Source organism: Scomber scombrus, chromosome 13 (genome assembly GCF_963691925.1).
Source record: "Scomber scombrus chromosome 13, fScoSco1.1, whole genome shotgun sequence".
Classification (NCBI taxonomy): domain Eukaryota; kingdom Metazoa; phylum Chordata; class Actinopteri; order Scombriformes; family Scombridae; genus Scomber; species Scomber scombrus.
In genome coordinates, this window is record NC_084982.1 from 13997032 (window position 1) to 14009860 (window position 12829).

Consider the following 12829-nt stretch of genomic DNA (forward strand, 5'->3'; position numbering starts at 1 on the left):
TGAGTGCTGGTGGGGGATGGCACTTGCTGGAGGAACCCCGTACAGGCCACTGAGATGTGAAGAGTGACTCTGAAAGTGAAGTGACAAGCAGACCGGTCAGATGGCGCTCGCACACAACAGACACAGACACAGACACACACACACGCATGTACACAACCCAAATTCTTATTAGGGGAATTTCAGGACATAAACTCTGGGTGAATCACACTCTTAACTTTCTTGACTAGGAAGCACGCAAATACATTCTCACACTGTGTCTCACACCACTTTGGTTTTGCCTCAGGCAACGAATGGAGACTTTGATTTACAGACAAACTGACTCATCCCAGGAGACGATGGGGGAATTCTGGCTGCTTCAAACTGTGTGTAACATCATGCATGAAGACCTGAGTCAACACAGTATTGTTATGTGTTGGAGACAAATTGCTTTATCAAGTCAAAACTAATTCCTGCAGGGGTTGAGCATTGCTTTGCTCGGTGAGTAAAACAAACACCCAACATATCTATTTTTCCCCCTTATCTTTCGTGGCTGCGTAAAGAGGTAATATGTGAAAAGGAGTGTACTCACTAAGAATGGGTTGTATCCTGCTGGTGCCACAGGGGTCAATGCACCACGTGGTCCAGCAGCAGGGGGCAGCACCGGCAGACCAGAGGAGAAGATGCCCAGAGCGTTCAGGTTCAACCTGGGATAGAGGTTGGCCTGTTGCTGTTGAAGAGAGACAGATTGTAGTTATGAGCTGAAAAGTACAAGAAAAGGGAGGGAAGACTTCATGACAATCTAATGAGATAAATTAGATAGTAAATTAAAATATAGATTTTTATTTCTTGAAGCAGTAGATCAGTTTAAAATGATTTTTAAACTGGATTTTATATACACATGTATCCTTGAGTTGTTATTTTTCCTGTTGCGAGAGGATGCTGTCCACTATCCTTTATGGTAAAAAAAAAGGACTCCTTTTAAGTGAGTAGATTTTTTTTTACCTGTTTTTTGAATAATAAATAACACAAATAAATTATAAACTGCTACAGATATAATCTGTCACTGTCACAGAAACAAACCTAAATCTTGTTTTTGATGTCTTCCTCTTACATCAAGGAGAGAAATTAACGTGTCCTGCTGAATGTATATACAACTCATTTGAATACGTCAATGGAGTCTGAAAATTTTGACCAGACATTTTTCACCTTTTTCTGATATTTTCTAGACTGAATGATTGATCAATTTATCAACAAAATAAACCACAGATAATGAAAATAAGTTGCAGTCCTTATTAGGTGGGTAGATCCTTTACTGCTATACCTCTAACTGCATTATATATATATATATATATTTGTGTTTGTACTGTAATAGCATGATAAACATATTTCAGTCAGCTATTCTGGTTTCATGGCTGTTATACAACACGCCGTCTCCTTTCACTTCCTTGTTACTTTTGTAAGTTTTGTGTAATGTCCACAGTGTCACGCTAGATGGCCCTCACTGCTTACTGTGTAGACACTCGGCCCCAACAGGTGTCAGGGCCGCTCACACCAGCCAGCACAGTTTGAAAGCATGCTGAGGTGAGATACCTCTTGATGATCATTTCCAAGCCAATATTTGGATCGTCAAAATTAGGAGACGATTGGCGCCATGCATGCAATTCAAACAGAATAAGTGGTTGTAGTTTGAGAAACAATTGTGAATCTGAATCTCTCCACAAGTCGATCCACCAGCGTTCATCTGTGTGTATCGCTGCAACGGAGAGCGTGCGGTGTGTGATATCGTCACTATCTCTCCTCCTCTGAGGTTGACCTCTCTGGCTGCGGCAGTGGTGATGTCATCAGGGGCAGTGTGAAAGAGGAGCTGGGTGAGGGAGCAGCCTACAGATATGGGATGCTGGGAAGCGCAGTGTGTTACAGCAGACACCCAGCGGGGGGGCAGGGGGCATGAGTCAGAGGCTCCGGGGAACAGGAACAGGAACACACACACACACGCACACAAACATGCAGCGCTCATACACTCGAGTCACTGATGAGCTATTCAGTGATTGTTTACCGCTATCCATCCAGTAAGACAACAAGGAGTATTACTAAAACTGGTGGTGATAAGTGTGAATGGGAAGGCCATATGATCCTCCTGTGTATCATCACTCCTCTCTGTTATTCACCTGTCAGTCTATGTGAGTCAACCTGACATCATAACCCACAACACACAAACACACACAGATGAGACTTTAAAAGGCCTGCAGATGGTAACCTTTAAGTGTGGCTTACATTTATAGCAGCAATGTCATTCTCGTAGGCTTCCCTCAGTTTCTTCATGATATCCGCCTCGGCTTTACAACACGCCTCCAAGCTGCCCTTCACCGTGATGGTCCTCTCAGGGTTGTAAATGGTTAAGTCTTGTAACCTGCCAAGGAGAGATCACACACACACAAATAAGTGTGTGCATTATGCAAATACAAATACAGAACAAAACAGGCACACTCATATTCTGCTCACATACTTTCTGAGAAGGGCAGCAGATTTTAATTGGATTTCCTGTGTTTGTGCTTATCTCACTCAAGTGTTACTGCAGGTTGAATCATTAACATCAGAACGGTTAAAAACAGTAAAATTATTTGTTAAGGAAACCATAAAAGCCAGCTGCTGATCAGGGAACTCTGGTAATTTAGCATTACACATCTATAAAGTTTAACAACTCACAAAAAAAGAGAGACAGTGGTCAAAGTCAAAGACTGAGATAGACCTTAAAGGTCCTTAATATTAGTCAAGCTCCAAAAAGCCTGGATCCTACACTTCCCATAATGCAACTCAAAAACATCTGTCATTAGACCCTCCCTTCCTGGTAAACGCCCACATCTTTTTAACTCCACATCTCCAATTTGTAGCTCTCTGGAAGAAAAAAAGTCCCAAAGACCAAATTTAGATAAAACCAGATGACATCATCAGGATTATTTCCTCAGACATGACAAATTCTCATCTAGAGAAATTTCACAATTTTTTTCACAGACTGAGCAGTACCATGACGAATTAAGAGTGTCTATCTCAAGATCAGTGATGACAATATACAGATCAAATGGAGTCATCCATCCTTGCTCATTATTACTTCAATAGAAAAACTAGAGTACATATGGAGTATAAAAACACTTTCGCAAGACATTTAGCTTGATCTTAAAACATTTTGTGATGCTCACTTTGATCCTCCCTCCCACCCTTCACCTTTACAGGAGCTTTAGAGAGCAGGTGGGCTGAAAACAGTACTACTGAGCGAAGAGTACATCAGTCATCTAAACTTTAACGGTTGAAAAGATTTCAGTCTAACGTTACATGAATCATATACAGTACATGATCGCTCCATAAACTACTTTGGCTGAAAGTTCAAACAAACACCGTAAGGCCTTTGTAGCAGAACCAGATTATCCTCTCTTCAGTGTCTGTGGACATGGAGAACACTACGTAATGATTTCACAGAGTCATGAATATCGTACGTACTGTTTGGATCTTCTCAGAAGGACCATCTCCTTCCCTCTTCTTCTTTCTCCTCCACTCTCTCTTTCTCAAGGCTCATTACCTCATCAGAGCTCACAGAGACAGAGCAATTCATTAGCCCTAAATGAACGGGGGTTGGCGAGCACCGTCCGTTAAATGGGTGTAATCACCACCTTTCTAATATCATGTTCTGGAGTGAAGGAGCTGTAATCAACTCTTAACATTTGTTCTCTAACAACTCAGTTAAGTGAAACCACACGCTGCGAGAGCTAATGGGCGCGGAGAGAGAAAGGTGTGGCGCCAAGAAGTTGCAATGCCTACCTGTTATTTGAGCACTGGTAAAAATGTTAGTACAAACTTTGTTAAATAGTTCATCAAAGTAAAGTTGCTCTTATTGCACAATGCCACCATCATATAAGTGCTTTGTGCATTTGTGTGTTTTCCTGAAGGTGCTAGTGCAACCAGCAGCGTAGCTGTGGAGTGCTGTAGGTGTGTATGCAAGTACCACGAGACGACTTACGAGGAGATGGTAATCTTGGTCCCTGTCTCCTCCTCGATCTTCTTCAGGTTGCGGCCCTCCTTCCCAATCAGCCGGCCCACCAGGCTGTTGTGGGCGAGGATTTTCAGAGGGATGTCCTCCGTCCTGCACACACACACACACATGCACACACACATTCGTGAGGTAAGATGATTGGGCATAAGCTCCGCTGGATGTCACTGATGTGGTGTGAGGAATGTTATGGTGTGATGGGGATGAACAGGAATGTGGATAGCTGCCCAGCATGAAGTGCTGTTGGAAGCACAGGGCTCAATGTTAAGACACAAACTTTTCGTTTAACAGTATAAAAATGACGAAAGGGTCATCCTTTTGGAAGAAAGAAAATACTTTCAAAAGTTGTTGCTTAAAAATAAACTGATCAATGTGGTTTACAATAAATGAGAGAACAGCTCAAAAAAAGTGTCTGGTAACAGAACATGAAACAGAAAACAGGGTGAAATATCCCAAAGACCCCATATGAGCAAAAAAAGAAAAGAAAAGAAAAAGTAGTGAAGCTGAAGTTTCACCTCATTTTTTCATCAAAAGAAACAGATCCGATTTTTAAAAAAAAGAAAAAATGCATTGATTCTTCATAATTTGCTAATAGTTTCCTTGAAAGTCTCCTGGAAATATAAAAATGTAATTCTGCACTAATTGCAGGTAAAGTCGTGGTGCTGTTCCAGTTCATTAATTCTAGATGATTACCAAACACCTGAGCCTGAGTGGAGCAAGTCAGCTGCAAATGCAAAGATGTAAAAACTGTCTTCTGGCAAGTGCACAGTTCAATCTGTTTGTTAAGAATAAAGTTTGTAATAATGAATGAATTATTAATAGAAAATTACTTGGGCTAAATGGTTTGGGATAAGTTCTTTCAAAGATATTCCTCTGGAAATCAACAACTGCTTTCAATCTCAACACAACTAAATAGAATGACAGTCTAACAACAGTCTAACAACAGTCTAACTCTATTTTCCCTGTAATTACAACCAAATTACATCTTAGTTTCTGGGAAATAACAATTAACAAACCCATGAAATAGATGTTACTGTTTTTTTTAATGTATGCAGGTTTTTTTGCAGTTCAGCCTCATTCCTCAAGGGCCACTCAAAGAGGAATATCATTTCTATATAATCTATATTTCTGCTCTGTGGGACAATTGTTGGGTGTGACTGTGAATGTCAGTTGTGGTGTAGGGAAACCAGATGCTGAGGGTTTTTTTGGGCTGAGTCGCAGGCTTGGGTGGTTGGTGGCTGTGTGTGTGTGTGTGTGTGTGTGTGTGTGTGTGTGTGTGTGTGTGTGTGTGTGTGTGTGTGTGTGTGTGTGTGTGTGTGTGTGTGTGTGTGTGTGTGTGTGTGTGTGTGTGTGTGTGTGTGTAGGGGAAGAGGTGGCAGGTCAAAGCATGTTATAATCTTAAGAGTATGGATCTGGGGCTCTGGGGTGAAATTAATTTGGGGTGAGCTACAGGGCAAGTAAGGGGAGATGACAGTGTTGTGAGTTTAGAGGCCAACTCAAGTGGTTTGGGTTTCACTGGGTGTTGGGCTCCTTAGACGTGGTGAAATTACAGGGTGCGGGGAGAGCAGATGCAACAGGTTCATTTCCGTAGGTGTGGCCCCCACATTGAGACAATTTAAATGTAACTACTGGTGGCATTTAGAGCTACAGCCCAATAATATCTACACTGGCATTATGACATTAGGACATTGACATGGCTGTCATTCAAGATTCATATTCAACTTTTGACTCATAAATTAAAACTCAAACAGGGCTTCTTGTATGGAATTAAAGGCTATTTGTCTTTTTTAAATGGTAAAACTACTGTGTAGTCAACTTTACTGTCTGTGCTTTATTATGGGGATCTTCTGTGTTGTCATGTTGCCTCATCATCACTTCAGCAGTAAAATCTGTTTATCACTCATGACAGGTTGGATAACTCCCAGACAACTCTCTGACAACCTCACAGACAAGAAGAAATCATCATCTCACGATATTCATGTATAAAGCTACCGCTGAAGCTTCCAAACATGTCGTCTCTCATTTACATGGTGTAATGCGATACACAATCCAGTTACTACTAAACCAGTGGATATCTCATATATATGCACTTAGGCCGGCAGACCTGGTTTCAGGTGATTTGCACCTTTTACATGGAATGAACTGCAAAGTGCCTTCAAACTACAGTATTTCTTTCCCCTTTGGAGATTTGAAAGCTTTACTATCTGATGTTTCTTAGAACTCTTGTTACTGTTTTCATTAACTCTTAGTTGATTGCGACCTACGGGGCTTAGTTGTGTTGTTTGGATTTGCTGATTGTGTATTCATCTGAATGTTTCTTGTTTCCAGGTCTCTCTTGAATAAGAGATCTCAATGAGACTACCTGTTTGATTACAGATTTAAATAACATTTTCAAAAAACCCATCTGGTTTACAATCGTTTTTTTTTTTTTTTTTAACACAATGTTGCATAATGTGGCGGTAAAGTTTTAAGAACTATATTCCTCTAGATGTCAGGAGATTGATGTGTGATTTTATCACAGAAAGTTTAATTTAGAAGCAATTTCAAGGAATTCATCAAATCAAACAGCCTGAAACACTCTGGTGCAATGACAAGCTCTTGAATGCACACAAAGACACAAAAGCACCAGGTGCAATTAATTGGCAAAATAAGCCAAACTTAAACCTGCAAGTGCAGAACTTGCCAAATAAGTTGACAAAATGTTTATTAATACTATCATCACTAAATAACTCTCTCTGTATTTCACAGTATAAAGAATGACATTCCCACACTGTCCACTGGCCATTTGAATGTGCACCAGAAACTTCCACAAGCTGAGCAGTTAACTTCTTGAATGTGGATCAATAATTTAATTGTACAGCTCTTCTAGACTTCTAGAAATATTAACAGACTAAATGGATCAAATTCTGTAAGTGAAACAAGTCATTTCATGTGGATTATGTGATGCTCAAAATAATTTGTCCACCATTCTATAGCCGCAACAGTAGGTGCAGAGCAGGCGATCGTGGATTACTCACAGTGCCAGAAAGGGGAGACAAAAGTCCTGCACTCCAGCTTTAAGTACATTTTTAATTAATCTGATATCTACAAATATCTCAAACAATGCTGACAGCGTGAACCCATCGCCGGGAGTAATGTAAAGGAGTGCAGCACCCCTGACATTTAAAATAATAAACAAAGACAAACATCAGCATTATGTGTGAAAGGTGGGCATTGATGCTCAGACTCTGCTGAAGCTCAAAGAGTTTAAAAGCTGCAGTGTCTTGTTAAAAGTGTCAAGCCCAATTAGACACGTTGGCCTCATTTCTTAAATGCTAAGCTGCGATCACATGTTCGCCTATGTGAGTGTGTCGTGCGCACTGTGTTTACTGTGTTAGTGGTCCCAGCCAGAGAATGCACAGTGAGATTAAAAAGTGTGCAGGTAGGTTAAAGGATGAGATTACAGCCACACATTATGGCTAATCTCCCTGCGGAATGGTATACATGCTCTGCATAAGCACATTCGAGTGTGTTTATGTGCATGTTTATGAACGTTTGCGTATGTTAAGGTGCCAACTCACGTCTTGGTCTCGTTGGCCTCCTTCTGCATGATGTCCAGGATCATGCTGCAGGCGGAGGAGCAGCCCTCTGGAGTTGAGTGGATGGTGATGGGCTTTTCTGCTGCACCTGCATTCTCCTTCCGATGAATGTCCACCCTGAAAGAGCAAGAGAGACAGATGGACACAACAGAGATAGGGGGAGAATTAAGAAAAGTCTGCTTGCATGGCATATTAATTTGATAGGAAGTTGTTGTAGAGACCGAAAGAGAAAGAAAATTGTGGTTATTAAAAGTATAATAAGGATATCAAAAAGAGAACAAACTCCTAACATTATTTCACAACTTTTCTTGAGTGCTATCTTCAGTTCAATTGATTTTTTTTTTTTATGAATTCAAGCTTCAACAAAATTGGAGCAGAGCTGTCTGAGAGCTTAATAAGAAAAAAGACAGAGAAGAACGAAGATTTAACGCAAGTCTTTATCAGAGTGTCTTACTTGGACTGCGTCTGTTTGGTTACATTCTTGATGGTGAGGCCCTCCTTGCCGATGATGGCTCCCACAAACTGAGTAGGCACGAGCATGCGCAAGGGGAAGTCATGTTGCCTGGGGCGCGGAGTGCCGAAGCCTCCTGAGGGCCCAGGCTGAGGGGTGCCCTGGTCCCGGGACGATCGACCCCCACGCCGTGTGCGAGGAGCCTGGACGGGCGGAGCAACATCCATGTCCATGATATATGACACGTTGAAGGAGTAGTCTTCAAACTGGTGTCCTGTCAACTTCTCAATGGCTCTGGAAGGGGTTGAACAAGAGGTGGAGGAGGAAGAGGAGCAGAAAGTGATGAGGAGAGAGAAAGGAAGAAGAACAAAGGACGAGACATAAAGAGAAAGAGGAAGAGGAGGAGGAGAGGGAAGGAGCATGTGGCATGTGACATAATAATGATGAGACTGTCAATACAAATCACATGAATAGATACAAGAAATAAATACTGTCCTAGCAAACAGGTTCTGTGTTAGTTTTGAAATTAAAGTTCATATATCTTCTTGAGTCTCTGATATGCTTGCTTGTAACGACACTTACACACATGATGGAACACATTTAAGCACATAAACAGTGGATGTTTAATAGAATTTGAAGCAAAGTCAGCAACACACTTTGAATAAGCAACAGCAACAATGGCATAAAGTTTTAAAGAGGAACTAAGACTTTGTCTATAATAAGTCCGCTAATTTTTAAAACTATGTTCATGTGTGAAAACAAAGTCAAAGAAACATCTGAATAAAAAGAAAAGTGCTTAATTTGCCAAACAATTAAACTGCACATCATAGCCAACATCTGGCGGGACAGACGTTCTGTTTACTCTGTTTTAATCCAGCTGAACTCACAGTTTAGTTGTTGTCATTTACATATTTTCCTAGTTTTTGGTGTCAGAGTAGTTTTGATTGAGGATCAAGAATAAAACCTCTTGACCCGTCAGTCACTCCCACTTACACAGGTAACAACACCTACACTGTATAATTGGATATATTACTATTTCAAATGAGTCACAGAAAGCGAGAGACGACAAAAGCTTGTCTTCTTGTGTTTACTGCCAGACGCACAATGACAACAACTGGGCAGGATTACATCATGGCTGGCGGTTTGAATTTGATCCATTCTGGAGACATTTTTTTAAACATAGTTGGCTTAATGTGAACATACTCTAATAAAACATGTTGCTGCTGCTGCTTTTTATTCTGCTGCAATTGCAACATTACAATATCATATCCTCCTTGGGTGTCACCATGTTTAATTATGCTTACGTTCTGCAAAATCAAGAAAGATTTTCCAGTGTCGGCCATAGAGGATTTGATCTTGATCTGACCTAAGTGGATATACATTTTAATCCTCCAGGTACACATAAAGAACATAGACAATATGATCAATGCTGACTGTGTTGCAGATGCTTGTCTGTGCATACGCGTTGGTAAAAAAGCAAGTGTACCCCGAGATTTACTCTTGGGACTTGGATGCATCAGAGTTATTATTTGTGCTGCTTACTCTTTAGCTTCCTCCTTGGTTGCGTACGTAACATTCACCACTGCTGTTTCTGTATCAGTGTTAACTGTGGAGAGAAGAGAGACAGAGAAAGACAAAAAACGTGAGATACAGTAAACAAAGGTGTGACCACATTTACACATGCACACAGCAGGTCTTTGTAGATGAGTTAGACACGCGTCCAGGTTCCCCTGGTGACCTAGAGAGCCACTTGTCTGTGTGAAACCATTATAGTCATCGCTGCACTGGCTTCCCTCCAGACCCCACTGCTGCCTCTACAGATAGGAGCTGCTTAACACAATAGCCTCTCTGCCACTTGCACAATAACAGATTAAAGTTTGACATGACAGGCTAAACAAAGCAAGTAATCTGTGCAAAAGTGCAATGCAATGCACAACACAGACACACCTTGGGAAGATTTGTGGTCCTGGGCTGCTCAGCGAGTAAAGAATGACGTGATTTACATGCTTTAAAAGATTGAACTGTGAGGCGAATTTGATTTAAATAAACTGGCATCTATTTTTATAGTCAATTAATCATTTCTTGTGATTTAATAAACAGGATATTTTAGGTTTGGACAAAACAATTAAAGCAATTAAACGCAGGAAAAAAGTTGAGCCCCAAAGTGACGGACAAATCACACAAAAAATAAGCAGTGGCCCTTGAGTAATGAGGCTGAACTGAAACTTTTTTCTCTGCTGTCTTTAAGAACAAGCATAAAAATATATTTTCTTCTTGTCTATTATACAAAATGCATCTTTGGGATTGTTTTGTATGAGCTATATTCAAGTGTGTAATTAACTTTTGTGATACACATTTGCTAAATACATGTAATCTAATTAACATTTTCATCATCTGGAGAATGTAATTTTCAGTACCTGTAGTAACAGTGATGGTAAGAGAAAAAATGCCTTTAGAAATTAAGCATGTCTTATTGATGTAACGCTTTCTGATCTACCATGGCCTCTGTCAGTAGAGACAAACGCATCTCTGCTTTCTCAGGGATGTATCTCTATTTGCGTGACCGCTAAATGTCAAAATAATGAGCCTACAAGGAAACCCTCTCTCTTTGATTGTGAGGATTGATGCCAAAGCCAGCAGAAAAGACATTTACTGCAGATGCTTTAGATAGTTAAACAAAAGCAGGTTAATAAACTCCATCTCAGCTATTGGCAAGTTAAACACATGAACACACAATCGCCAAAACAAATGAACCAAGAGATACGAGGTATGTTGCCAATATCAAAGAAATAGTAAAAAAGAAAAGTTTGAGAGTGGACTTTTTTTTCATGTGAGGCATCATCGGAGCGACTCGCTCCCTCAGTGAAAAAAGAAAACTTCCAAACCTGCTGGTGTGTGGCAGACAGCAGGTTTGGAAGGGTTAAAAATCAGTGAGAGCACCCAGCTGGCTTAGAGAGGGAGAGTGGGCAGGGCCTGGCACGGTGCCTGGCCCCAGCGCTCACAGCCAGCTCTGCCCCGCCCTGCCCCGCCACCAGCAGCCTTCACCATGCCACACAAGAACATGGGACTCCTCCGAAACCTCACCCTGCAACCAGAGCGCACGGACACGATGCACACAAAAAGTGACAGGCAGACAAGGTGCGCAAACAGGGAATTGGACAGGGACATAGAAAGCCACCAAGAGGGGGACAAATATATCTTTTGAGCCTTTGATTGTAAACTGAAACTGTGCAACTGTGACGTTCGGTGAGCCGAGCTGTAGGATAAAGAAGAGGAAATGCTGCACTGCTGTCTGGTACGGTAAAAATGAAGTAGGCTATTTTACGGCAGCGAATGGCTTCTCTTTTAGCACCTGTCATGACTACAGTGGGTGGAAGTTGGTCTTGGCTGGTTTGATGCACAGAAAGGCACTCTGCTCGCCACTGTGTGTATGAGAATTTGAGTAAGTGTGTGTGCTGTACGCGTCTACAACTCATGCGTGTGTGTGTGTGTGTGTGTGTGTGTGTGTGTGTGTGTGTGTGTGTGTGTGTGTGTGTGTGTGTGTGTGTGTGTGTGTGTGGACACAAGGAGGAGTTCCTACGGATGGATCTACTTCTGACTACCCTGCACACACACACACATCATAAACACACACTCCATCAGACACTGCAAAAGCCTCGCCACAGGCGCCTACAGTGTCCTCCCCCATTACCACGACGCACCTCCCAAAAACTGACGCACGCACAAACACGTACAGGCATAAACACACACACACACACAGACACATTACTACTGGACAACTGCCACGTCTGCCCACTTCAATCCATATGCTGAGGCCAAGGGGAATCCGAGGCAATTCACAGTGCTTATTATAGAGGCTGCGTGTAATTCAAACGCTCCGCTCCACGGGTCAAACTTATCACATGCACATGCACACACGCAGACAAGATGATAAAAACTGATTTATATGCTGAGATGGGTTATGTTTAGATAATGGGTGTGTGGGTTGATGGTAACGAGGAAGTCAAGTCACACAGGGAGACTTGACTCACTGGGAGGTCTGTGTGTTGCTAAACAAGACACATGTGCATTGAACAGTTAGAGCCAGATGATGAGATGTGCTGCTCAAACATAGAAGAGAAGAGTTCTGTACCTTGTTCCACGTTTTCTACAGTACCATACTGAGCTAGAAGGCCATCCAAAACCTGAGGAAGAAATGAAAGCGAATTAGAGAAAAGAGTGCAACACACAAGCACATGGAAAGATACAACAACACACATAAACACACAGGTCTGGCGCTGCTTATGTAGGTCATTGTTCAACACACAATGTAACAAGTGGAAGTGTAACAGAGAGCAGAAGTGAAACTGGAAATTCAGGGTTATGTTCTGAAAGTACAAAAACGTCATTTAAAAATCCCTCTGACACATTTGTAATACTGCAAAATGATGTTAAAATAGACTTAGTAAGAACACCTCAGCAACACAATGAGACATTTAAAAATGAAATGTTACATCATTTATTCCAATATTTCTGTTTCAACAAACAAGACTTGTTTGTCTTTGGTTAAAAGTCTGCAGATGGACAACACAAGTCAGTTTAGAGGTCATGGCTAGTTCAGACATGGCTGAAAGGACACAGCTTAAAAGTTGGAAAGACAACATTAGGAAAGTGTTGGTGGATGCTGCATTCACACAATGGCAGCAGAAGGCAAAAACAGGAAAAGCCTCCAGTTTGTTCATGTGTGATACAAAGATGGTACACTGTATGTCAACTGCTAGCATATATCAGCTGTTTTTA

General features: G+C 41.4%; 1 protein-coding gene across 1 annotated transcript in view; it reads right to left on the bottom strand.

The window, feature by feature from the left end:
- Window positions 1-12829, bottom strand: part of igf2bp2a (insulin-like growth factor 2 mRNA binding protein 2a) — a gene marked incomplete at its 3' end in the record, with an annotated part of 47200 nt that continues 34371 nt past the window's right edge. Inside the window, 8 exon segments of the mRNA XM_062431497.1 lie at window positions 1-69; window positions 569-706; window positions 2254-2389; window positions 3992-4114; window positions 7582-7716; window positions 8054-8344; window positions 9593-9656; window positions 12183-12234. Of these exon segments, the coding sequence (XP_062287481.1) occupies window positions 1-69; window positions 569-706; window positions 2254-2389; window positions 3992-4114; window positions 7582-7716; window positions 8054-8344; window positions 9593-9656; window positions 12183-12234 (1008 nt within the window).